Raw genomic sequence first — 23,931 nt, 5'->3', positions numbered from 1 at the left:
CATAAAAATGTAAATATACAAGGTTCTATACAGAGTGTACAAGCAAATTGTTATTACTTATGCAATGCATGATTAATTTTAATAGTCAATTTATAATGCTTACCTCTTGCCAAGTGGTTCTCTGTACTGAAGTGATGGAGAGCTGGATGTGGACATGCTGCTTTCCGTCTCAACCTCCTCTCTGTAATCTGTGTCATCTTGCTGGGACTCTGGACAAAGTCTCAGGAGCTGATTCAGAATGGAGTAACACTTAATTTTACACTCAATAATTAAGCCTAACTGTTAAAGGTCCATTATCATATAGGAATAGAATACTAGTGTCTTTTTTTAGTTACACACTTGCCATTTCAGACCAATTTGCTGTTATTTTTTTCGTAGTATACAAAAGGTGAATTAAAAAAAGTAGTATCATAAAGTAGCCCTCAACTATGAACTGTGAATGGTACAATACCTTCTTTAAAACTGCTTCATTTGTGTGCCACAAAACCAACAACAGCATATGGGTTTGGCATGACATGAGGTCATGTGACAAGAATGTAGCATACTACTGTTTAAGACGTTTGTTGTTACATAATGTCTATTGTGCTGAGTAAATAATTACATCATTTTCCTTTAATATGGTGATGTCACATGAAAGTTGCAAACAAATTTCACTCTACATGGTTGTGTGACAATGAACAAAGTTTGAAAAAGGTCTCAAGTGACTTTTCCACATTTGAAAAAGGTCTCAAGTGACTTATTCTTTGTTTATGAATAAGGTCAATACAGGGTACACGATACTATACCTGTGCATTGTAGATGGCCTCCATCCAGCTGCGGCCCTGAGTGCCACTGTTGGCCTGAAAGCAGTAGGAGGCCACGGCGCAACGAAATTCATTGAGGTAGATGAGGAGGAAGCTTCCTGGGTCCTTCAGTTCTCGACACACAATGTTATGTATAATTAGAGGCTGCCGAATCACCTTAACCTTTTCCACTCGCTTCACCGGCTTAGTAATCAACAGAATGTCAGTGAACAGGAAACAGTACACATCCATCTGTTGGAGACAAACTTTGAGACAACTATTGGCTGTTTGTTGAAAAAAAATTTTTCCATAGAGGAATAGTTCACCCAAAAATTTTAATTTGCCCATTATTTAAGCTCCCTCATTCAGTTCCAAACCCGTATGTTTTTCTTTCTTCCGTAGAACTCAAAAGGTGAGATATGGAGGAATATCCTGGCTACAAGTTTCCATATAATGAAAGTGAAAGATGACTGTCCAAAATGACAAAAAGCACCATAAATGTATCATTAAAGTGGTCCACATGACTTGTGTGCTATATTCCAAGTCCAAGTCTTATGATTGCTTTATGTGAGGAACGCAATGTCAAATGACATAGCACAATAAATGTAAGCTGTGCACTACATTTGAAGTACACTTAGTTATATGATAGCTTTCTGTGAGGAACAGTGCGAAAGTTCACGACATTTGTTTTTTTTTTTCTTTCATTTTGGAGCATGATGGCACCAGTCCTCATTCACTTTAATATGTGAAGAGAGAAACACTGCCAAGATATTCTTCAAAAATTCACCTTTTGTGTTTCACAGAAGAAAGACTTACGGGTTTGAAAAGACATGAGGTTGAATAAATAATGACAGCATTTTCCCAATTTTGGGGGAATGAACTATTATTTTAATATCTCAGCACAGAAAACACAATGTACCCTGCTTTCTTTCCCCTCCTTCATCTTCAGAGCTCCCTCTAAGAGCAGCTGACGGGTCTCTTCTGGTGGGGCGCCCATCACTGGAGCAGTCAGGTCAAAGTTATAATATTCCCTGAGGATCTGAAGGACAAATTCACAGAAGAATGGATTATTACAGACACTCATATAAAGGAGTGATGGTTCTTGGAAATATGATCATATAAACTTTTTACAGGTATTAAACATTTTTTTATATTATTTTCTGTAAATGACAAAAAAAAAACTCTAAGGTCTCATATCAACAAGCATTCTGAAACCAAGACAGTGACTCATAGTCTATGATTCTCACCTTCTCCACTTCCTCACTGGCCCCCTCCACGGCCTCATACGCCTCTATACGACCAGCAATGGCAGCCAGCTTCTGTTTTTCCTCTCTTTGTCTCATTTGAGAGTCCACACTGTTAATGAAGCATTCAACAGAAGCCACCTGAAAGAAACAATATAATCTATATATATGTGGCCAAAAATACTGTCACCCTTGGTAAATATGAGCAAAAAAGGCTGTGATTATCTTTTTAACCTTTCATTAAAAAAAAACCCCCACAAAGATCTAACCTTTATTTTAAGTAAAACAATTGAAAGTGGGGTAATATCTCATTATAAAATAAATATTTTTCTCCAAAACCTGTTGACCACAATTATTGGCACCCCTAGAAATTCTTATGAGTAAAATATATCTGAAGTATATTCTCATTCATATTTAAAAACAATTTAGTGCCCCTGGGTGACTAGGAACATGAAATTGTTCAGCCATAACTTCTTGTTTCACATGGGTATAAATATGAGGTAACACACAGGCTAAATTTGCTTAATCATCAATAACAATGTGCAAGACAAAATAATATTTTTCTGATGAACGGTAAAATGTTGCTGACCTTCACAAAATGGGAAGTGGCTATAAGAAGATAGCCAAAGCATTAAAAATTCCCATTTCCACCATCAGGGCAATAATTTACAAGTTCCAATCAACTGGAGGTGTTAAGAATCAGCCTGGAAAAGGATGCGTATCTAAATTGTCTCCATGCACGGTGTGGAGGATGGTTCAAGTGGCCAAAGAATCTCCAAGGATCACAGCTGGAGAATTGCAGAAATTAGTTGGGTCTTGGGAGACATAACCTACATCCCACCTTCACAACATACATCACAACCCTCCCAAGTTGTTTGGGAGGGTTTCAAGATAAAAGCCTCTGCTCTCATCCAACAACAAACTCTAGCATCTTCAGTTTGCCAGACACTACTGGAACTTCAAATGTGTCCGGGTTCTATGGTCAGATGAAACAAAAAGAGCTTTTTGGCAGCAAACACCAGAGATATGTTTGGCACACACAGAGATGAAGAAGTACCCACTGCCCAAGGTTAAATGTGGAGTTGGATCATTAATGTTATGGGGCTGTATTTCTGCCAGAGATCCTGGACATCTTGTTCAGATACATGGCATCACAGACACTATCAAATACCAACAGATAAAAAATCTAAACCTGGCTGTCTCTGCCAGTAAGCTTAAAATGGGCCCTGGTTGGATCTTCCAGCAGGACAATGATCCAAAACAAACATAAAAATCAACACATAAATGGTTCACTGAACACAAAATCAAGGTTCTGCCATGACTATCTCAGTTTCCTGACCAGAACCCCGTAGACAATTTGTGGGATGAACTGAAGAAGAGAGTCCACCAGCGTGGACCTGGTAGATCAGAGTATCTGGAGAGATTCTGTATGGAGGAATGGTCTCAGATCCCTTGCCATGTGTACTCCAACCTCATTAGGCATTATAAGAGAAGACTGTTATCTTGGCATAAAGGAGGTTGCACAAATGTGCCAATAATTATAGACAATGGGTTTTGGACAAAATTATTTATTTAGTAACAAGATACCCTGTTTCAATTGTTTTACTTCAATCAAGCAATTATTTTTAAGAAATTTCAAAAGGATAAACAATGCAGATTTGTTTTCATAGACTTCTTTGCTCATATTTACCACGGGTGCCAATATGTTTGGCCACAACTCTATATATGTCATGTAAAGCATTTTGATTGCATTCAAGAAAGACTAAAATTTGAATTATTAGGACGTTTTTTTTTTTTCCTCTATTTTTTTATTTACTTGTAAATAAATTTGCTGTTAAGAAGGCCTTTCTCCATCAGTGGCCTTAATATAGTTATATATAATTACTGTATAATGTTGCATTACAGTATAATGTCCTATATAGTTATTAGATTGCCTATAATAAATTCCAATTATTTCTATGTACTATACTTCTGTACATACAGTATACTGAATGTGTGGATGTGCCTCAATTCCTTTGAAGATTTAAAGACATTGTGTTTACCATTCTGTTAATGGCCTCTCGAGTTGATGGGTCATCAGTCTTTTTCAGCACGCTCTTAAGCAGCAGTGGGTATTTAGTGAGTCTCTGATGAGGCTTTACCAACATATCTGTCAGTTTAAGACGGTTGCATTGCTTATAAGTCTCAGCCCACTGTAGGGAAGAAAAGGTTTGTATATTTAAATTTTTGAGTCATAACGAGGACTGCTTTTACAATAGAGATTCTGCTAGTCATGATAAATATCTCTCATATATACAGTAATAAACCTCTAGAAAAGCTTTTATATTTCCAGACAGACTAAATTCCACAAAGGTTAATGTGTCTGGTTGAAGATCAACTGGATGGATGGTAATAATTACTCACAGTTACATATATTCTGAAGAGCTCATTGTCTTTCAGTAAAGTACGCATGTACTCCATGCAGCCCTCTTCCTCCATGCAGTAATGGATGTAGGGCTTGAATCTATAACCAAACTGCACACCAAAATTGACAATAATTTACAATCAGGTTGTATTTGTTACATTATTTAAAGGGATAGTTCACCCAAAAATGTAAATTACCTCATCATTTACTCACCATCATGACATCTCATACGTGTATGACTTTTTTTCTTCTGCTGAACACAAAGGTTTTAGAAGAATATATTAGCTCTGTGGGTCCTCATAATGCAATTGAATGGGAACCAGCATAGTGAACCAACATTTTGAAGCTCAGAAAAGCACATAAATGCAATGTAAAAATAATCCATAAGACTCCAGTGGAAAATCCATGTCTTCAGAAGATATGTGATAGGTGTAGGTGAGAAATGGGTCAATATTTAAGTCTTTTTTAACTATAAATTCTCTTCCCTGCCCAATATGTGGTGATATTCACAAAAAATGTGAATTGGCAAAACAAAACAAAAAACAAAACAAAAAAAAGTACAAAAATAATCACATTTGTTTCTCGCCCACACTTATCCTATTGATTCTAAAGGAATGTATTTAACCACTGGAGTCTTATGGATTTACATTTATGCATTTATGCATTTGAAGATATGCATTTGAAGATATGTGATAGGTGTAGGTGAGAAATGGGTCAATATTTAAGTCTTTTTTAACTATAAATTCTCTTCCCTGCCCAATATGTGGTGATATTCACAAAAAATGTGAATTGGCAAAACAAAACAAAAAACAAAACAAAAAAAAGTACAAAAATAATCACATTTGTTTCTCGCCCACACTTATCCTATTGATTCTAAAGGAATGTATTTAACCACTGGAGTCTTATGGATTTACATTTATGCATTTGGCAGACACTTTTATCCAAAGCAACTTACAGTGCACTTATTACAGGGACATTCCCCCGGAGCAACCTGGAGTTAAGTGCCTTGCTCAAGGACACAATGGTGGTGGCCATGGGGATCCAACCAGCGACCTTCTGATTAACAGTTATGTGCTGTAGCCCACTACGCCACCACCACTCCACACTGCCTTTACATGCTTGTTGGACTTTTCAGTACTCATTCACTTGCATTGTATGGCCCTAAAGAGCTGAGATATTATTCAAAATATCTTAGTTTGAGTTCAGCAATAGAAAGCAAGTCATACACATCAGGAATGGCATGAGGGTGAGTAAATGATGAGAGAATCTTTATTTTTGGGTGTACTATCTTACACTAGTGAACTTGAACTAACAATTAACAATACTTGAACAAAATCAAAAAAGAAGTTGGACATAAATTGAAACATTTGATGTGTGACTTATGTTTCCAATCTTTTAATAAAACTTTGAATATGGATGCATTGAATATGTATGTTTCTTTATGGTCACCACTTGCCAATTGTTTTCTCTTTGAAAGGTCTGAGATTGCTGGTTGTCAAAAATGAGTGACACAACTGTTGTTATCTGGGCTGGTGTTTCCTGTGTGCACAAACTCACAGTGCTGAAGCCCTGATGCAGGTCATTGGGGTCGAGCAGTGTTCGTTTTTGTCTGGCTATCTCAAGTGCAGGAAGCATGACCTCGGCCCATAGGGATATATGCAGCTGCACAATGTCCTGAATGTTACTGAAGAGACGCATAGGTTCCACTTCACTCAGTAAACCACTCTCCTGCAAGTTCAGCAGTCCACATAGAAACAGCTTGTGACAGAAAGAGAGAGAGTTTGTGGGTAAATATGCAATATTTGGTGCTTAATAAGGTGTGATTACTCCATTCACTGCATTCATGCACCTTTTAGGAACTATTTCCACTGATGTAAAAACTGAACTAATGGGCCATTCTGTATTTTGTCTAAATATACAGTAAGTTACTCAACAATAAAAGAAATATCACACGGGCAAGAGTACAATATTGCACACTTACTCCTGTAATATTGCTCAAAGTAAACACATTAATAAATCAGTTAGAATATGATTACAAGTTATATGAGACCTCTTCCGATGGTGTTAAGGATTTTGTGTGAATATCCTTGAATGCAACGTTATCATTCACTTAGATTCTGGGCAAAGATTATGTAATCAAATAATCCTAACTTCATGTGCTATCAGAATAATCCTAATTCCCACTTCTGAAGTGGTAATTATGAGGATGTCGTGTTCACGTGTTGAGAAACTTTTATTATGACACCTTTATGCATATCACTCAGTTAGCTGGCTGACGATAATGGAATTTTGGTCAAATACAAGCTATTTTCACAGTGTAAACAAATTTATAACATGCATAGAATGGTTGCTGATATACATAAATGAATATGACTAAAACGGCAAGTGCTAACAATTAGCTGTATTTAGAAAAATGAACAAAACCTGTCATTCACTACAGAAACTGTACTCTCCTCCGCCATTTTGAAAGTTTAGGATTCCTCCCATCTCGGAAACTCGGAAACTATTATAGAGTTTCCCAGTCGTAATTACGACTTGAGGGGTCAACTGGGGTCATTCATGTGCAACTTCCGAGTATGAAACTCATATGATAATTTCCGATAGCAGGTGAAGGTAGCAATCATATCAGCTGTTTTGCTGCAGCTGGCTCTTACATCAGTTATGACGTGCAGTTTCTTGATGTAGTCTGACTCTGTCTGCAGCAATTCCCATATAGACTCCTGCTGATGGCATTGGCGCCTGGTTAAAATCTACAAAAACAAATAAAAACAATTTTTTTTTAATCATATTTTCATATAAAGTGGTGGTGCGGTAGTGGGCTAAAGCACAGAACTGGTAAGCAAACTGTTGACAGTTTTATCCCCACAGACACCGCCATTGTGTCCTTGATTATCCCTTTAATAAGTGCACTGCATTGTCACTTTGGATAAAAGTGTCTGCCAAATATATAATAAATGTACTACTTACTAGAGTGCGTATTGTACACTTTTCTTAATATTTCCAAAAATGTGTACTGTTTTTGATTAATTTAGTTTCTCCTAAGGCTGGTTCACTCTGCACTGTAAAAAATATATTGTCAGGTAAGTTAAAAAAAATTACTTCATGTGGTAACATCTAAATTAACTACTTCAATTCAAGTCAAAAACATTATTGAATATTTCAATAATAATCAACATGAATACATTAGTTAACAGCACCCAAAAATAATTTTAAGGGTCAAATCAAGTGCAATAATTACTGGAATAGGTTACCCAAAAAAAATTTACTCACACTCATGAAATTCCAGATGTGTATCACTTTATTTCTTTTGTTGAACACAAACGAAGATTTTAGATGAATATTTCTGCTCTGTAGGTCCTCACGTTGCAAGTAAATGATTACCAAAAGTTTGAAGCTCCAAAAGGACTTAGAGGCAGCATAAAAGTAATCCATTCAACTCCAGCGGTTAAGTCCATATATTCAGAAGCGGTAAGATAGGTGTGTGTGGTTGAGAAACAGATCAATATTTATGTCCTTTTTTTACTATAAATCTCCACTTCAATTGCATTCTTCTTCTTTTGTTTTTGGCGATTAGCATTCTTTGTGTATAATGCCACCTACTGGGTAGGCAGGAGAATTTACATTAAAAAAAGGACTTAAATATTGATCTGTTTCTCACCCACACCTATCATATCGCTTTTGAAGATACACATTTAACCACTGTAGTCTTATGGACAGGGTTGGGGATTAGTGGAATACATGTAATGGGATTACGTATATAAAATACAAAAATATGAGTAACTCCACTACAGTTACCATTTAAATGGTTGGCAGTCAGAATACAGTTACATTGAAATAGTATTTTAATTATTAAAGAGCATACTTTGCATTATATTTTTAGTTAATTCAGATGGAAAACATTTATCCATGTAAATGATGTGATCCAAGGAGCGTTTGAACAGCGTTGAAACAATTTCTTATGGCGTGTTACTTTCATACAAGTTGACAGAGGGTGTATTCACGTGGTTATTATGAGAGAAAGGTGGATATGACATCAATAAGGAAGTTTCCTTTGGTAGTTTAACAGAGAGAATTCACATTCCATCATAAAAAGATGCTGTTGTGTTCACTCTGTGGGGTTTTGAAGTAAGTTTGAAGTAAGCTTGGAGTAGCAGAAAAAGTTAACCAGAAAAAGTTAACCTTGCTAAGCTTAAATGCTATTTCTAGCCCTTTTACATGCACCTGTTATCAGGCGTAATATAAAAAACAATTATCAAGATAATCCATGTTAGATCCTAATTTTTTTTTTCGTCTAGTAAGACCTTTGATATTAGTGCAAAGATGTACGGCAAAAATCGTATTCTTGATGGGAGTTTTTGTATTATTTTTCTGTAAAAATCCTTTAAAAAAAAAAGATACATTTACTTTATCTTGTTTTAGAAGCAACGCTACAAAAAATAGTGTTTTAATGTATTTTTAATATATTTGTATTTTGTCTTACTGTACTGGCAGATTTTATTCACTTATTATTACCTTGATTATTTTCAAAACAAAAGAAAACAAATCTGTACTAAAGAAGTAATCCAAAGTATTTACATTACATTACCGACCTTGAGTAATCTAATGGAATGTGTTATAAATGACATTTTACAGCATGTATTCTGTAAATGTAGTGGAATTCATTTTAAAAGTAATCATCCCAAACCTGTTTATAGATTACTTTTATGCTGCCTTTATATGCATTTTGAGCTTCAACATTCTGATACCCATTCACTTGCATTGAATGGACCTACAGAGCTGAGATATTCTTCTAAAAATGTTTGTTTGTCTTCAGAAGAAAGAAAGTAATACACATCTGGGATAGCTGGAGTATGATTCATTTTTGGTTGAATTATCCCTTTAAGGTTACTTACTGTATGCAACCATTTTTTACAGTGCAACATATGCCAAAAAAACAGCAACATTTCAAACATCCTAATGTTGCCTGATGAACTTGTAAGGGACAATGTAAAGCCAGCTGATAATTATCGCAAAATAAACACAGAAAGAGTGTTACCGATGTTATATTGCTTAACTGTTGGTGTGTGTTAGGGCAGTGTGAACTAGTCTTTGCATTACAGATCACAACAAGAGCAATAAAACAGCCATCTCCATGATAGCACAGCACAAACACAAATCATCAATATAAAAACAGAAGTCATTCTGGCGATTAGCAATATCAGCAAGAGTATTTTATTGCACGAGAAGTCTGATAACTTTCATCCTCAATTTATAATAGGTTGCGACATCCTAGTGAAACAATATAAAAATATAAATATATAAAATATAGTTTTGTTTAGGGTTTGTATTAACCCTTAAAGACACAGCATAGCAGAATTTTAATGTTTGTTTACAGCAACTAAATAACTATTTATTTATATAAAAATTGTAATAAATAAAATAAAATTGCATTGTCACCCCGAAGCCAAATGTTCTTAAAAATCAAGATTTTTATAATAAGTGGCTTCCTAAAAACACGATCAAGGAGGGGAAAAAATATCTCAATCACTATTCTAAGGTTTCAGAAGTTTAAGGAGAGTGTTATACCTCAGGGTTCTCCAGTAGCTCCTTCCAGCTCTCCTCTAGCTCCAGGTTAGGCTCTTCTTCCCATGAGTCCCTGTGGAATGAGAGCTGCTGTGGCATCTTTGGTAATCCGAACATAGTGTAGGAGTACAGCTTACTCTGCAACTGGTCCACACGATCACACTCCTAAGGAGAAGCGATACATTTTAAAAAATAACAACAAAAGAAAAGTAGGTAGTTGATGTAGAACATGTCATTACATGGACTTTTTCAATCAACATTAAGATTGTAGGTTAAAGTCGACGTGAATTGCAGTTTGCAATGTATTTTATTTCCATAATGTGAAATATTTCCGAGTGAAACTGGATATTCAAAGAGGAGGAAAAAACAACAACAACAGGAAATGTGGGTGTTACATTCCAGGGTGGAGCCAGATGAGTTTGCTTAATAAATGCTTAAATAGGTTTTAGCCTATTGCTTGAGATTATCCAATAGCCTAAGTGATGTCAGGGGGAAAGGAAAGTTATTTCAGAGGTGGAGCAAGTTATTACTATTAATAATTATTAATAGTATTTTTGTATAATTTTTCAGTAAAAATACTGTAGCATCCTTAAAATAAAAAAAAATGAAAAGATATTAAGTCTTGTTTTCAGAGCAGTCAACAAAATTAAGTGGGGTTTATGCTTAAAACAAGAAATAACGATTTGCCAATACATTTTAAAATTTTAAAATACATAAATGCATAAACGTCACTAAATAAAAAAAAAACATTGAATGTAATTTTATTCTCAAGTAAATTTATCTTGTTTAAGATTGTTCAGATATTTTTACTGGAAAACAAGACAAAATATTTTTTTGGCAGAAATTATGAAGAGAATTGACACATGTCAATAAATTGTTCAGACTAAGATTAGGCACATGCAATATGGTCAATTTTGATTTCTTGTTGATTTACACTGATGAGCCAAAATATTATGACCACTCACAGGTGAAGTGAATAATGTTGATCATCTCCTAACAAGGCCAAATGTCAAGGTCATTAGATGTTAAGCAAACAATCAGTTCTCGTAGTCAATGTGTTGAATGCAGGAGAAATTGGCAAGAGTAAAGACCCGAGCAACTTTGACCAGGGACAAATTGTTATGGCCAGACAACTGGGTCAGAGCATCTCTGAAACGGCAAGGTTTGTGGGGTGCTCCCGGTCATCATTGGGCAAGCAAGCGTTGGAATACGGCCTTGGAGAAGTGTAAGAAGGTCACCTGGTCCGATGAGTCCTGTTTTATTTTACATGTGGACAGCCGTGTACGTGTGGGCTGTTTACCTGGGGAAGTGATGGCACCAGGATGCTCTATGGGAAGACGACACGCTGGTGGAGAGAGTGTGATGCTCTGGGCAATGTTCTGCTGGGAAACCCTTTGCCCGGCAGACCAGGTACACCACTTCATGGCATTGGTATTTCCTGATGGCAGTGGCCTCTTTCAGCAGGATAATGCACCCTGCCACACTGCACACATTGTTCAAGAATGGTTTGAGGAACATGATGAAGAGTTCAAGGTGTTGCCCTGGCCTCCAAATTCCTCAGATCTAAATCCGATTGAGCATCTTTTCCAACTTTCAGGATTTGAAGAGTCTGTTGCTAATGTCTTGGTGCCAGATACCACAGGACACCTTCAGGGGTCTTGTAAAGTCCATGCCTAGGCAGGTATGCGCTGTTATGGTGGCACACGGAGGATCAATAGCATATTAGGCAGGTGATCATAATGTTATGGCTCATCATTGTATAAATATATAAGAATTAATATAGAAGAGGTTATATCTTGTAATTGTTCACTATTACTTTGATGTTTTTGTGCTGTGAGAAAGACATTTTTAAAAGCACAAATATTCCATGCAGTCTCTAATTAATTTGAGGTCAAAAAAGCATAATGCATAATATAAATGTAAAATAAATAATAATATGATTACACAATTTATTTATAAATACCATAGTGAATTGTTTGCAGGATGGTGTTAATCCAATGGCACCTTTAATGATCTCGTAAACTGTAGTCACCAACAAGCAGGCATTGCTGTCCATACCACACCAACATTATACTATTGTGAGATTTTTTAAAATAGTCACATTGAGAGGAAAAGGACCCGGCCTGAGCTCTGACCCCAGGTTTACACTCCTGGGACCAGGCAGAATGTGTAAACCAACCTAAATCATTAGTTCTTGCTGAGAAATAGTCACCAAATTTTGCTGCACGTGTGAGGTGTAAAAAATAATGTGCAACCATACAAAGACATTCGTTTATATCCTGCACACATTTACTTAAAGCAAAAGTCTACCTGTATTTGTTCCTGCTTTTGGTTGGACAAGTCGCAGCAGATCAAGTGTGAAATACAACAAGCTTGCCAAGAATAGGCAAGTAATCTTTTGCATTTGGGAACTGCTTTGCACATGTAAATCTAACACTGGGATGCTCAGAGATGCTGACCTTGCCAAGAGAGCCATTTCCTGAGTTGGAACTGAAGAGGCCACTGAAGCGGCTGGTGGCACGGTTCCTCCAACGGTCTGTACCCATTATAGAACCTGAGAGAGAACCGCTCAACTGCGATACAGAGTCTTGAGTGGGGACGCTGGTATCGCCCAGAAACTCCGGCATGTTCTTTCGCCGACGTGCTTGACTCTGTGAAAGAGGGAGCAGACAAGTAAACAGAGGTGTTCCATACTGTATGTTTATTACTAAGTGTTTATGTACACACCAATACACTGATTATTACCAAAAATCTGCTTTTTTGAAAAATCCGACAACCCAAGAAAACCGCGTTTACACGAGACTTGAGATCATCGGCTTGTTCTCTGCTTTTGATGTCAAAACATAAACAGGTACAGTATGGGCACAACACTTTAGCACATTGGATAAGTTGGGAAGATGGCTGGTAAAGTTGTTTACAAGCAGAGCAAAATCCAGGAAATGGGCATGAGTTGGTCAGTTTTTACAACATTTTTTATGACCATAAAACCACATAAAAGAACGTAATTTAAGGCGTTTACATGACCTTACGTGGTCGGCTTATTAAGCATAACTGATGTAAGAATGTGCATGTAAATGCACTCAATATTAAACCTAAATATTTGTTTTGATGTTTTACATTTAGCCCAGCAAAAAATGCACAGACCAGCTAAATAGAATAATGATGTAACCAGGATCCAAACAGTGAGAAGCAAATAGCCATATTTTTAGCCATAAAAAGTATTTTGCTAAGTATTTTGTATATATTATTTTTAGCGAAAAAAATATTTTTGTACCTACTGTATCCCTCTGTGTTTTTTTGTGGCAAACAGCACAGGTAATTTTCCCACTCGCAGCATCATCCAAGCCAATCTCTCTCGCACCATCAAGGCCCATCATTATTTTGTTCCTAATATTTTCATTTTGGTGCCTTCATTTGAGGAATATTCCACATATGAGTCACCACATGAAATTATAAATGATGTAAAAAACCCTAGATAAACCATTGAGGTAAAAGTTGTTTCAAGACATGCAAGTCTTCTAACAGATCACAACAGATTTTCTTAAGCAGACAGTTTGTATTTCGTTGAATTTCACTTTGAATTTGAATGTCACTTAAATCACTGTGGTTCAGATTATTGTTCTTAGAATTTTAATTAAACCATGTTGCAGTTGGTAATAAAGTAACCGGCAAACTAACAATTAACTCCGTTTTGCTAATTTGCCAAAGCCAATTTTTTACTCACTTGTCGAGAGATAATTTTGGACCCTGGATGTAATGATAGTACTATAATCAAAGGAAGCGCTCCTGTCATACAAAGTTTGACAACAGGTCAAAGCTGCCACCTTTTTGTACTCTATAAGAGTTTAAAGTCATCAGGCTGGGCTGTGGAATTTTAAGTGGCAGACATCGTCTGGCGCTGACAGGTAAGGAAAAGTACATACAAACCATTCAGGACATTTACACATAAACAAAGACAGGCTTGCTCTCAGACCATCTTTGTACATGCAGGGACATTTTTCACCTGAGGATGGGGTGGCACATGTGTGTAGACAAATCTCTATTGACCTTAGGGTGCACATTCTGCTGTCAACAGGTGAAAAGGTCATTTGGGTTTTGCCAACATTCTCAGCACAGAAAGGTTAAAGCATCAGAGGCCTGACTGACAAGAGTGAGTGAACCCTATGACCTGAGCGAGCGAGAGGAACCCTTCAACAACAACAGGAAAAGAGGCAAGGCAAGTCTATGAAAACAGGGGAAAAGCTTTTCCCTGAACACGACAATGGTGAGTATTGTAGAAAGCATAGAGTGTAGTGGGGAAAGCCACTCAATGTCCTTTGGGACGTATTACTTTTACATTGTGTTCTGATGACGCCCTACTTTTTAGTGGAAAATGCAAATACAATGGGTTAAAAACAAACTTGGCATTTTTCTTCAGAGGGTTGATTCATTGGTCAATGTTCTGAGACAGTGTCAGTGCTTCTGAAGAGACAGAATTGTCAGTGTTCTTGGTGCCCAAGATGGTCCTCGTGATGAAGATAAAAGCCATTTTATTGCTACTTAACCAGATAATCATTTCTGGATCAACTCAATATGTTCTTAGCTTTTCATGAAGCAAATAATCGCTTCAATCAGGTCAGAGAAATTCTCTAAATTCTAAAGGATCATATCAGCAAACAAGGACATCATGTAAATAAAATTGCTGATTTTGGTTTATTTGTTAATATGTTAAACAACATTCCCTTTTGTTTTCCTTTAAACACAAACCTACATGTTTTGTGTTATAGCTATTAGAAGATCTATGTGATAGATTATGGCATTCAAAACTTTTTGGAAGTTGACATATCCTGCAGTGTGACATGCTATAGTACTCCAACTAAAACTATTTTAAACAGCATTTTGCTCCTTATTTTAGAATAATTATGCATGCAGCTTTTATGAGCTTATATTCATATTCATCCTTTGAAATCAACTAGAAGGTACAATGGTATTAAAATTGCTGATAAAGAAATATTGGCCAGTCACAGGCCCAAATATATTCACTTTCCTTTATACATTCAAATAAATTTTAACCTGATATATTGATGTTGATTAAAAAAAAGTCCTTGGACACGTTATGCAACTATATCAACTACCCTCATACCAAAACATGCAATACAGATTGTAAATAAATGCACCACCAAATTCCGAGATATTTCTTTTTTAAGCAAAAAAAAGCTTATATAAAAAATACAAGCAAAAGCCTCATAAAAGTGTAAAACAGAGAAGACAAGGGGTTTTCAGCTCACCGTAGATGTGAGAGGCATTTCCAAAGCTGTACACATTGCACGGCATCAAAAGAGAGCCAGGTCCATGCTGCTCCTAAAATGAAGCTCGTACAACCTGCTTCCCTCCTGCACTCTCTAAGACCTTACAAAAGCTACATTGATGCTGCACACCCTTGAAGGAGAACAAATGGTGTAGTGCATTCAAATCCACCTCTAGAGGCTTGTCGGCTTGCATGTATATGTGCGTGTGAGTAAACCTGAAGGAGGCTGAGAGTCCTAAACAGCAGACCGCTGCATTGCTGAGGAGGGCTGGCCGGGTGTCATAGTAACTGCAGAATCCTGCCCTCCTATTGTGTGAGCAGGAAGAGAGGGGAAAGGAACAAGGTGGAGGGGCTCGTTTTGCTACCTCAGCTACCTCAAACAACGGATCCTAGAGAAGCTCTTTCAGTGGCTTGAAAATTAACAGCTCTCAATGAGAGACATGAGCTGTGTTTATCGCACATCTGCTATGAAGGCAGATGCTGAGATGAGAGCGAAAATGTATGTGACATTTGAGAGTGACAGATACTGTGTGCTCCTACTGTGAAAGCAACAGAGCTTTGATACTGTAGATTTTTCCCCAACTGTAAGTGAGTGAGGCAAAGCCTGCATGCCATTTGCGAAACAGTATGCACTAATTGGAACGGGAAACAAACACAAACTTAGCAATACTTACTGTATGGGTTAAATGTTGGATTTGTTAGGGCTTGAAAGCAACTATTATTTGATTGAATATTGATTTTACACTCTTTAGACCTTGGTCAGGGTAGACGGCCAAGTCAGAAATAAAATGTAACATTAAGGGGCAATAGTTGCCCCCGGATTTGATTTTCAGGGGCATTTTTTACCTTTATGAGGGCATATTTTTTTCAAATCGTTTAAAACAAACTTTCTCATCCATTTATGTAAAATACCTCAGTTTAATATCGTTGATATAAATTCTAAAGATTGAGAATATATTTCCTCTTACCCAAAGAATTACCCTAAGTAATAGAACGTTAATAACTATATACAGTGGCAAGAAAAGTATGTGAACCCTTTGGAATTAGCTGGTTTTCTACATTATGTAAAATGTGATCTCATCTTCATTAAAGTCACAAGTATAGACAAAGCACAATGTGCATAAGCTAACAACACACAATTATAATCTTTCATGTCTTTATTGAACACATCCTGTTAAACATTAAAGTAAGAAAAGTAAGTGATTCCCTAGGCTAAAGATGACAAAAAAAGCTAATTAGAGTCAGGAGTTGGCAAACCTGGCATCTAATTAATGAAACTAGTTTGGAGGTGTGAGTTAGAGCTACTTTGACTTATAAAAAGCACTCAAACATTTTGAGCTTGCAATTTGCAAGAAGCATCTTCTGAAGAGGACCATGCCTCGCAAAAAAAGAGATTTCAGGAGACCAACGATCAAGAATTGTTGCTTTGCATAATGCTGGAATGGGTTACAAGAGCTTATATATGTCCACAGTTAGACAAAATGTCTATAAATGGAGATGATTTAATGCTATGGCTCCCTAGAAGTGGCCGTCCAGCCAAGATGACTCAAAGGACACACAGCAGAATGCTCAGTGAGGTAAAAAAGAACCCTACAGTGACAGCTAAAGATTTAAATGAATAATTGGAACCTGTTAACATGTATATTCATCTATACAGAAAACATTAAACAGGTATGGTTTCCATGGCAGAAAACTATGTCTGTTTAATGTTTTCCATATAGAACACGCAGCACTACGAATTGCATGAAAAGGGCACCGCATCCCAACATGAAATCATCATCCCAACGGTGAAGTACGGTGGAGAGAGCATCATAATTTGGGGCTTCTTTGATGCTTCAGGGCCTGGACTGCTTGCTATCATCAAAGAGAAAATTAATTCCCATGTATATAAAGATATCCTACAGGATAATGTCAGGGTTGCTGTGCATGAGCTGTTAGGTGATGCAGCAGGACAATGACCCTAAACATCAAAGTAAATCCACTACAGAATGGCTTAAAAAAAAAGAAAATTCAAACTTTTGGAGTGGCCCAGTCACAGCCTAGACCTTAACCCCATAGAGATGCTGTGGAATGACCTTAATCGAGCCATATACACCAGACATCCTAAGAATATGCCTGAGCTGAAGAAGTTTTGTCCAAAATTCCTTGTGAATATTGTGCAGGTCTAATCCGCAGCTACCGGAAACACTTGGTTGAGGTTATTTCTGCCAAATGAGGATTGACCAGTTATTCAATCCTAGGGATCACTTACTTTTTCCACAGTACTGTGAATGTATAATGGCATGTGTTCTATAAAGACATGAAAGATTGTAATTGTTTGTGTGCTGTTAGCTTAAGCACATGTTTTGGTCTATACTTGTGACTTTGATGAAGATGAGATAACATTTTATGACCAATTAATGCAGAAAACCAGCTAATTCCAAAGTGTTCACATACTTTTTCATGCCACTGTAAAATGTAACAGAATTTTGGGGGCATTTTAATTAGCATATTTACCCCCAAGCCCCCCTAAATTTCTGAGACTAATAGATGCCATATTTAATTCTGAATGAATGAAAATGAGGCTGGGAGTGATAAAAGTACAGTCCATTCAATTAGCTGAACTGTTTTAACATCCTAACATGTCACATCTTATTTTAACCACCCAATAATGAAATATGCCATCTGCCCTGATTATGGTCCTTTATTAATGCTTTAAAATGAAATAATTGCCGTATAATCTCATTCTGGGGATATAAACACATTTGGTTTCCTGTTTTCTTAGGCACAGCACAAAGATCACTTTGTGACAAACCCAAAGGTAACTTTAGTGACTGTGACTAATTAGGTGCTTGTACAATTTGCATGACAGCCTAATTTGCATTTTGAAGAGCGGGTCTCTCTAAACTGTCCAAAAACAACATGGAGGCCTGACAAGGGAAGTGAGATAGGTAAATACAGTTCTGTTAAACTCCCCATCATTGTGTCAAATATTACTGAGATACAATATGCTGAAGGATATTGTGGTTTTAGATTTAAAAATTTTAGGGCTTAGATCGTAGTCACATTGTACCACAACAAATGAAAATTACACAGTAAAAAGTGGATAAGTGCAGTTATTATTTTTTTATAATAAAAAAAAGGTCCTCTCACTTTACACTGCTTTCATTTTCAGCAAACTTAACATGTGTAAATATTTGTATGAACATAAGATTCAACAGCTAAGACATAAACTGAACAAGTTTCACAGACATGTGACTAGCAGAAATGGGGGGTGTCAAAAGTATCAGTCAGTATCTGGTGTGGCCACAAGCTGCATTAAGTACTGCAGTGCATCTCTTCCTCATGGACTACATACGATTTGCCAGTTCTTGCTATGAGATGTTACCCCACTCTTCCGACATGGCATTTGCAAGTTCCCGGACATTTCTGGGGAGAATGGCTCTTGCCCTCACCCTCTGATCCAACAGGTCCCAGACGTGATCCGGGTTCTTCACTGGCCATGGCAGAACACTGACATTCCTGTCTTGCAGGAAATCATGCACAGAACGAGCAGTATGGCTGGTGTGAGTGGCATGGTAGGGTACCACATGAGGGAGGAGGATTTATTCCCTGTAACGCAAAGCATTGAGATGCCTGCAATGACAACAAGCTCAGACACTCCGCCCCAGACCATGACGGACCCTCCACCTCCAAATCGATCCTGCTCCAGAGTACAGGCCTCGGTGTAACGCCTATTTCTTCAACGATAAGCGTGAGTCCAACCATCACCCCTGGTGAGACAAAACCGTGACTCATCATTGAAGAGCACTTTTTGCCAGTCCTGTCTGATCCAGTGAAGGTGGGTTTGTGCCCATTGCCGACGTTGTTGCCGGTGATGTCTGATAAGGACCTGTCTTGCAACAGGCCTACAAGCCCTCAGTCCAGCCTCTCTCATTCTATTGACAGTCTGAGCACTGATGGAGGGATTGTGCATTCCTGGTGTAACTCAGGCGGTTGTTGTTGCCATCCTGTACCTGTCTCCCAGGTGTGATATTCGAATGTACCGATCGTGTGCAGGTGTTGTTAGACATGGTCTGCCACTGCAAGGATGATCAGCAGTCATTCCTGTCTCCCTGTAGTGCTGTCTTAGGCGTCTCACAGTGCAGACATTGCAATTTATTGCACTGGCCACATCTGCAGTCCTCATGCCTCCATGCAGCATGCCAAAGGCACATTCACGCAGATGAGCAGGGACCCTGGGCATCTTTCTTTTGGTGTTTTTCAGAGTCAGTAGAAAGGTCTCTTTAGTGTCCTAAGTTTTTATAACTGTGACCTTAATTGCCTACCGTCTGTAAGCTGTTAGTGTCTTAATGTTATTTTGATTTTTTACAAAATTATCTTTAAAATACAGTGTCCTGAAAAAGCATTCATGTTTATTTAGTCATATACAGTATAAAGAATATATTAATATATCTGAAATCCAACCAATTAATTTAGATGTTTTTCAATATTGTGCTGTAAAAAGTGGTAAGATTGAATTGTTAACTTACGAATCTATTTCAACTTGATTTAACCCCTAAAAAACAACTTTTGTTGGTGTAACATTATAAGGTCAGGTAGATTTAGTCATATTAAATAACTCATTTTGACTTCAATAAACCTGTTCATTTAGATTGTACCATATAAAGTACTTTTTTTTAGGTTACCTCATAAAAGTTTTATTGCAGGGCATTTAGCAGGTTTCTGGGAACATACATGATGTGACCACATCAATAAAAATGTTAAAGGTGGTGAAGATGAGGCACATTCCACACGTAAAGAAATAAGGAAACACTTAGGCCAGCAAAAGTGCAAAAAATTCTTGTTGCTTCTGTACTGTAATAGTTGCACATTAACCCAGAATTCCCTGGTAGCACACCTTTAATCATATGATACTACATACAGATAACACAAGAGATACATTTCTTTCTTTTTTTTCTCCCCTTTTCGCCCCAATTTTAAATGGCCAATTTCCAATACTCTCTAAGTCCTCGTGGTGACGTAGTGACTCGCCTTAATCCGGGTGGCGGAGGACGAATCACAGCGGAGACTTATTGCATATGGAAGCTTCATGCTATTCTCTACGACATCCACACACAACTCACCATGCAACCCACAAAGAGCAAGAACCACACATTATAGCGACCACAAGGAGGTTACCCCATGTGACTGTACCCTCCCTAGCAACCACACCAATTTGGTTGCATAGGAGACCTGACTGGAGTCACTCAGCACACCATGGATTTGAACTCGTGACTCCAGGTGTGGTAGTCAATACTCGCTGAGCTATCCAGACCCAGACAACACAAGAGATCATTTAAGTTTCAGTTTCCCACATAAGAGAACCAAACTACAATAGTAGTATTGGGGGGAAAATTCTAATTGTATAAAAAAATCTAATTAGCTCCAAATAAAAAAATGACCAATAATCAACAAATAAACAATGAAAATAACAGACTATTTGCAAAGTTAAAGAATCAAGTGTAATTGGCAATACAGTCATAACAGAAATGCCTCTATAATTAACAACTTATTGCTTTTGTATTAACATGCATTATAAAAACGTTATGATAAAACGGATAGTTCCACGTCTAAAGTATATTTAGATGAGGCAGTGTTTGAAGCCACTGTAAAATGACAATAAACACACACTTGTGATCACACAGTATATATTAATGCCCCAAGTTGCTACATTGCTTGGCAACAGTATACAGCCTACTGTTAGGCTTATGAACTACATTACATGGTAGAAGTTACATTGCATTGGTGTCTTATATCACAGTGCTGTTGCCACGTTTAATAAAAGCAATAAGCCGCAAGAGTCTGCTTCACCTTGTTTCTCACAACACCAATTATCTGTTATAAAATCACCATAATGCACAGACTCTTTTGGCTTATTGCTTTCATTTATAAAGCTATCATATGGATTGATAATCAAGCAAGAAGATGAAAGCAAACTTATCCTGAACTCAAAGGATGGGAGATTGATATGAGACTTATTTAATGCTACCTTGATCCCTTGTTTTGAATTATCTGGTGAATACAAGGGGAAATTAGAAGGGGTAGGTGTAGCCACAGGAGTAGGTCCGGGAGGCAGTGTACTCTCAGCTTCAAAGCACTGCACGTGGGCGGCCACCAGTCCCGTGGCATGAGACCTGTCGGCTTGAATATCGGGAAGCTCATTTAGAGGACTGTAATGGATCAGCATTCCAGCAGGCACCTCGAGCAAAGGTGACATGCTGGGCACATTCCACGTCTTCTGACGGAAATTCAGCATTTCCACACTGGTGTCGGTTTTTCTACCATGCAAGAGAATGAAAGACTTAATGGTCTAGATGAAATATTTCCAGTAGCTGTTCTGGATGTTGAAGATCAAACAACTCAGAAGATCCTCTCACAGAATGTCTCCACATCAACAAAGCAGCCCAGGTAGAAATCCACAACTGGGAACTTTTTTATTGTCTCTTTTGAATGAGTGTAAAAAGCTCAAACATGTTTAGTCCTTTTTTTTTTCTTTTTGTTTAGTTTTAAGGCAGCAACTTGCATGGTTGTTGAGTTATCCCTTCTGAAAAGAAACACAATGGACGATGACTGTAATCTTTCGTATCCACCTTACAATCCCCCCAATAAAATGTCTTCTTTTCCTTATTTCTCTGTTTGTGTAGTTCCTCACTTGTCTCTCTCCAGTTATCCTTTATTTTTCTGCTTTTACAGTATATGCCCATATGATCCTGGTGCCTGGGTTGATAGGAGGTGGAGCAACAAACTCATGCCATTATTCCTGCCCTCTCTGTCCCAGATTGTGACACATTTCACTAAAATGACACCCACTATTGTCTTGCGGAATGCCCTAACAGACTGCAGGGCACTATCTCATCTCTCCTGTATGACTTGACAAACACTTTTATGGCCAGTTATTTAAACAGTTTGGTTATGGTTCATAATATATGGTTCATATGGTTCATATATAACTTCTTACACAGTTATAAGCAACATAACATAATGTATAACTCTACAGTACAGAGACAATATTACAGCCTTATGTCTTCTTTGCGAATTGCATTCTGTCATTTTTAGTTAAACATCACATCAGTCCTATCGGAACCAGGATTAGCATACACGATGATTGAACGTGCACAAATATATTTTTCGAACACCAGAAGCAAAGTCTTTATTTTTTGTGGTTCATCTACACTGTAAATAAAATTTAGGTAACATGTGCTTTATGCGGTAACATCTAAATATATATATATATATTTTTTTTGTAATTCAAAATGTTATGAACAGATTTACCAGAAACAATTAGGTTATGCCAACAAAAGTCATTTTTATGGGTTAGATCAAGTAGAAATACATACTTAAAGCGATTAGTTCACCCAAAAATGAAAATTCTCTCATTATCACCCTCTTACCATCCCAGATGTGTATGACTTTCTTTCTTATGCTACCCACAAACAAAGACATTTACAAGAATATCTTAGCTCTATAGGTCCTTACAATACATATCAACAGGGTCCAAAACTTTGAAGTTCAATAAAGCATATAAAGGCAGCATAAAATTCATTTAAATTATCTTTATGCTTTTTTATGTGCTTTTTGAGCTTCAAAGTTTTGGACCCTGTTGACTTGCCCTACAGAGCTGAGATATTCTTCTAAAAATATTTGCTTGTGGTCAGCAGAAGAAAGTAAGTTACACATCTGGGATGGCATGTGGGTGAAAAAATGATAAGATAATAAAAAAAGTTTGGATGAACTATTCCTTTAAGGTAACTAACAACTGCACACAATTGCAACAAGTTCCCACAGAGCATGTCAATAAACAATCTTTGGAATTCATCATTTAAATGATTATACTTACTGTTTCAGTGTTCAAATTTCTCCATTAAGACCCTGAACAGACAAGCTGATTTTTCACTCTGGCTATAAGCAAGCTTTAATCTACACAAACACTCACAAAATGTAATATCTAGATGATTAAATATTTTAAAGCAGAGAAAAACTAGAAAATTTTAAGTGTACTATAGAATTTTCCATGACTTTAAATCACAATTTGAAATGATATTTCCAGATTTCCATAACCGTGGGAACCCTTTAGGGTATTTTTTTGTGTTTCTGTGTCTTTGTCATGAAAATCAATAACGGAAAAAAAAAAAAACTGTTTACAAAAACAGAAGCCAATTCCACATGATTTTCCATGAGAGACATCCCGGGTGAAGTCCGTTAGTTAACCTTGTTCTCCACTGAACTGATGATGAAGCACAACGAACTGTCGGACAGAGTTACAAGGAAATAAAATCTCCTGAGCATTGAACTTTGCTCCAGTTTGATACCATATGCAAATGCCCCATAATATGTGTCTCTTTGCTAAATACAGAGTAGGCCTAAATACTGAAAACACACATTCTGGATTTTCATAAAAAAGCTACAGCAAAAGAATATGTGTTTACTTAAGAGGGAAGGTTTCTTTCTTTGATGTTGAACTCAAATACTCAAGCTGGCACATGCTGCTTAAGTGGAAGTCGAGTCATTTGGCAGGGCGATCAGGACTTCCGAGACACATCCCTGTATTCAAACAAACTCAACCCTGAACGTGTCTCTGATATGATATGAAAATGTCCTTATAAGAAGAAAAGTGCAAGATGGTTAAGAGGC

The 23,931-nt window shown here is 37.2% G+C and overlaps 1 protein-coding gene across 4 annotated transcripts in view; it reads right to left on the bottom strand.

Annotated features, from left to right (window-relative positions):
* LOC127626064 (pleckstrin homology domain-containing family G member 5-like) overlaps positions 1-23,931 on the bottom strand; it is an 88,529-nt gene that overhangs the window by 10,451 nt on the left and 54,147 nt on the right. For all 4 annotated transcript variants that reach the window (XR_007968398.1, XM_052101605.1, XM_052101603.1 and 1 more), the window contains 10 exons: positions 12,452-12,643; positions 9,996-10,157; positions 7,085-7,180; positions 5,988-6,188; positions 4,430-4,540; positions 4,069-4,218; positions 2,030-2,167; positions 1,702-1,821; positions 786-1,034; positions 104-228 (listed from right to left, as the gene is read on the bottom strand). Coding sequence is in view for 3 of the 4 variants with exons in the window: in XM_052101605.1 (XP_051957565.1) it covers positions 104-228; positions 786-1,034; positions 1,702-1,821; positions 2,030-2,167; positions 4,069-4,218; positions 4,430-4,540; positions 5,988-6,188; positions 7,085-7,180; positions 9,996-10,157; positions 12,452-12,643 (1,544 nt within the window). In the remaining variant the exon portion in view is untranslated. The remainder of the gene's footprint in view (positions 1-103; positions 229-785; positions 1,035-1,701; positions 1,822-2,029; positions 2,168-4,068; positions 4,219-4,429; positions 4,541-5,987; positions 6,189-7,084; positions 7,181-9,995; positions 10,158-12,451; positions 12,644-23,931) is intronic.

The sequence above is a fragment of the Xyrauchen texanus genome, chromosome 32 (genome assembly GCF_025860055.1).
Source record: "Xyrauchen texanus isolate HMW12.3.18 chromosome 32, RBS_HiC_50CHRs, whole genome shotgun sequence".
Taxonomy (NCBI): Eukaryota; Metazoa; Chordata; class Actinopteri; order Cypriniformes; family Catostomidae; genus Xyrauchen; species Xyrauchen texanus.
Note: the sequence above shows the minus strand (reverse complement) of the source record. Positions and strands in the feature narration are given on the sequence as shown.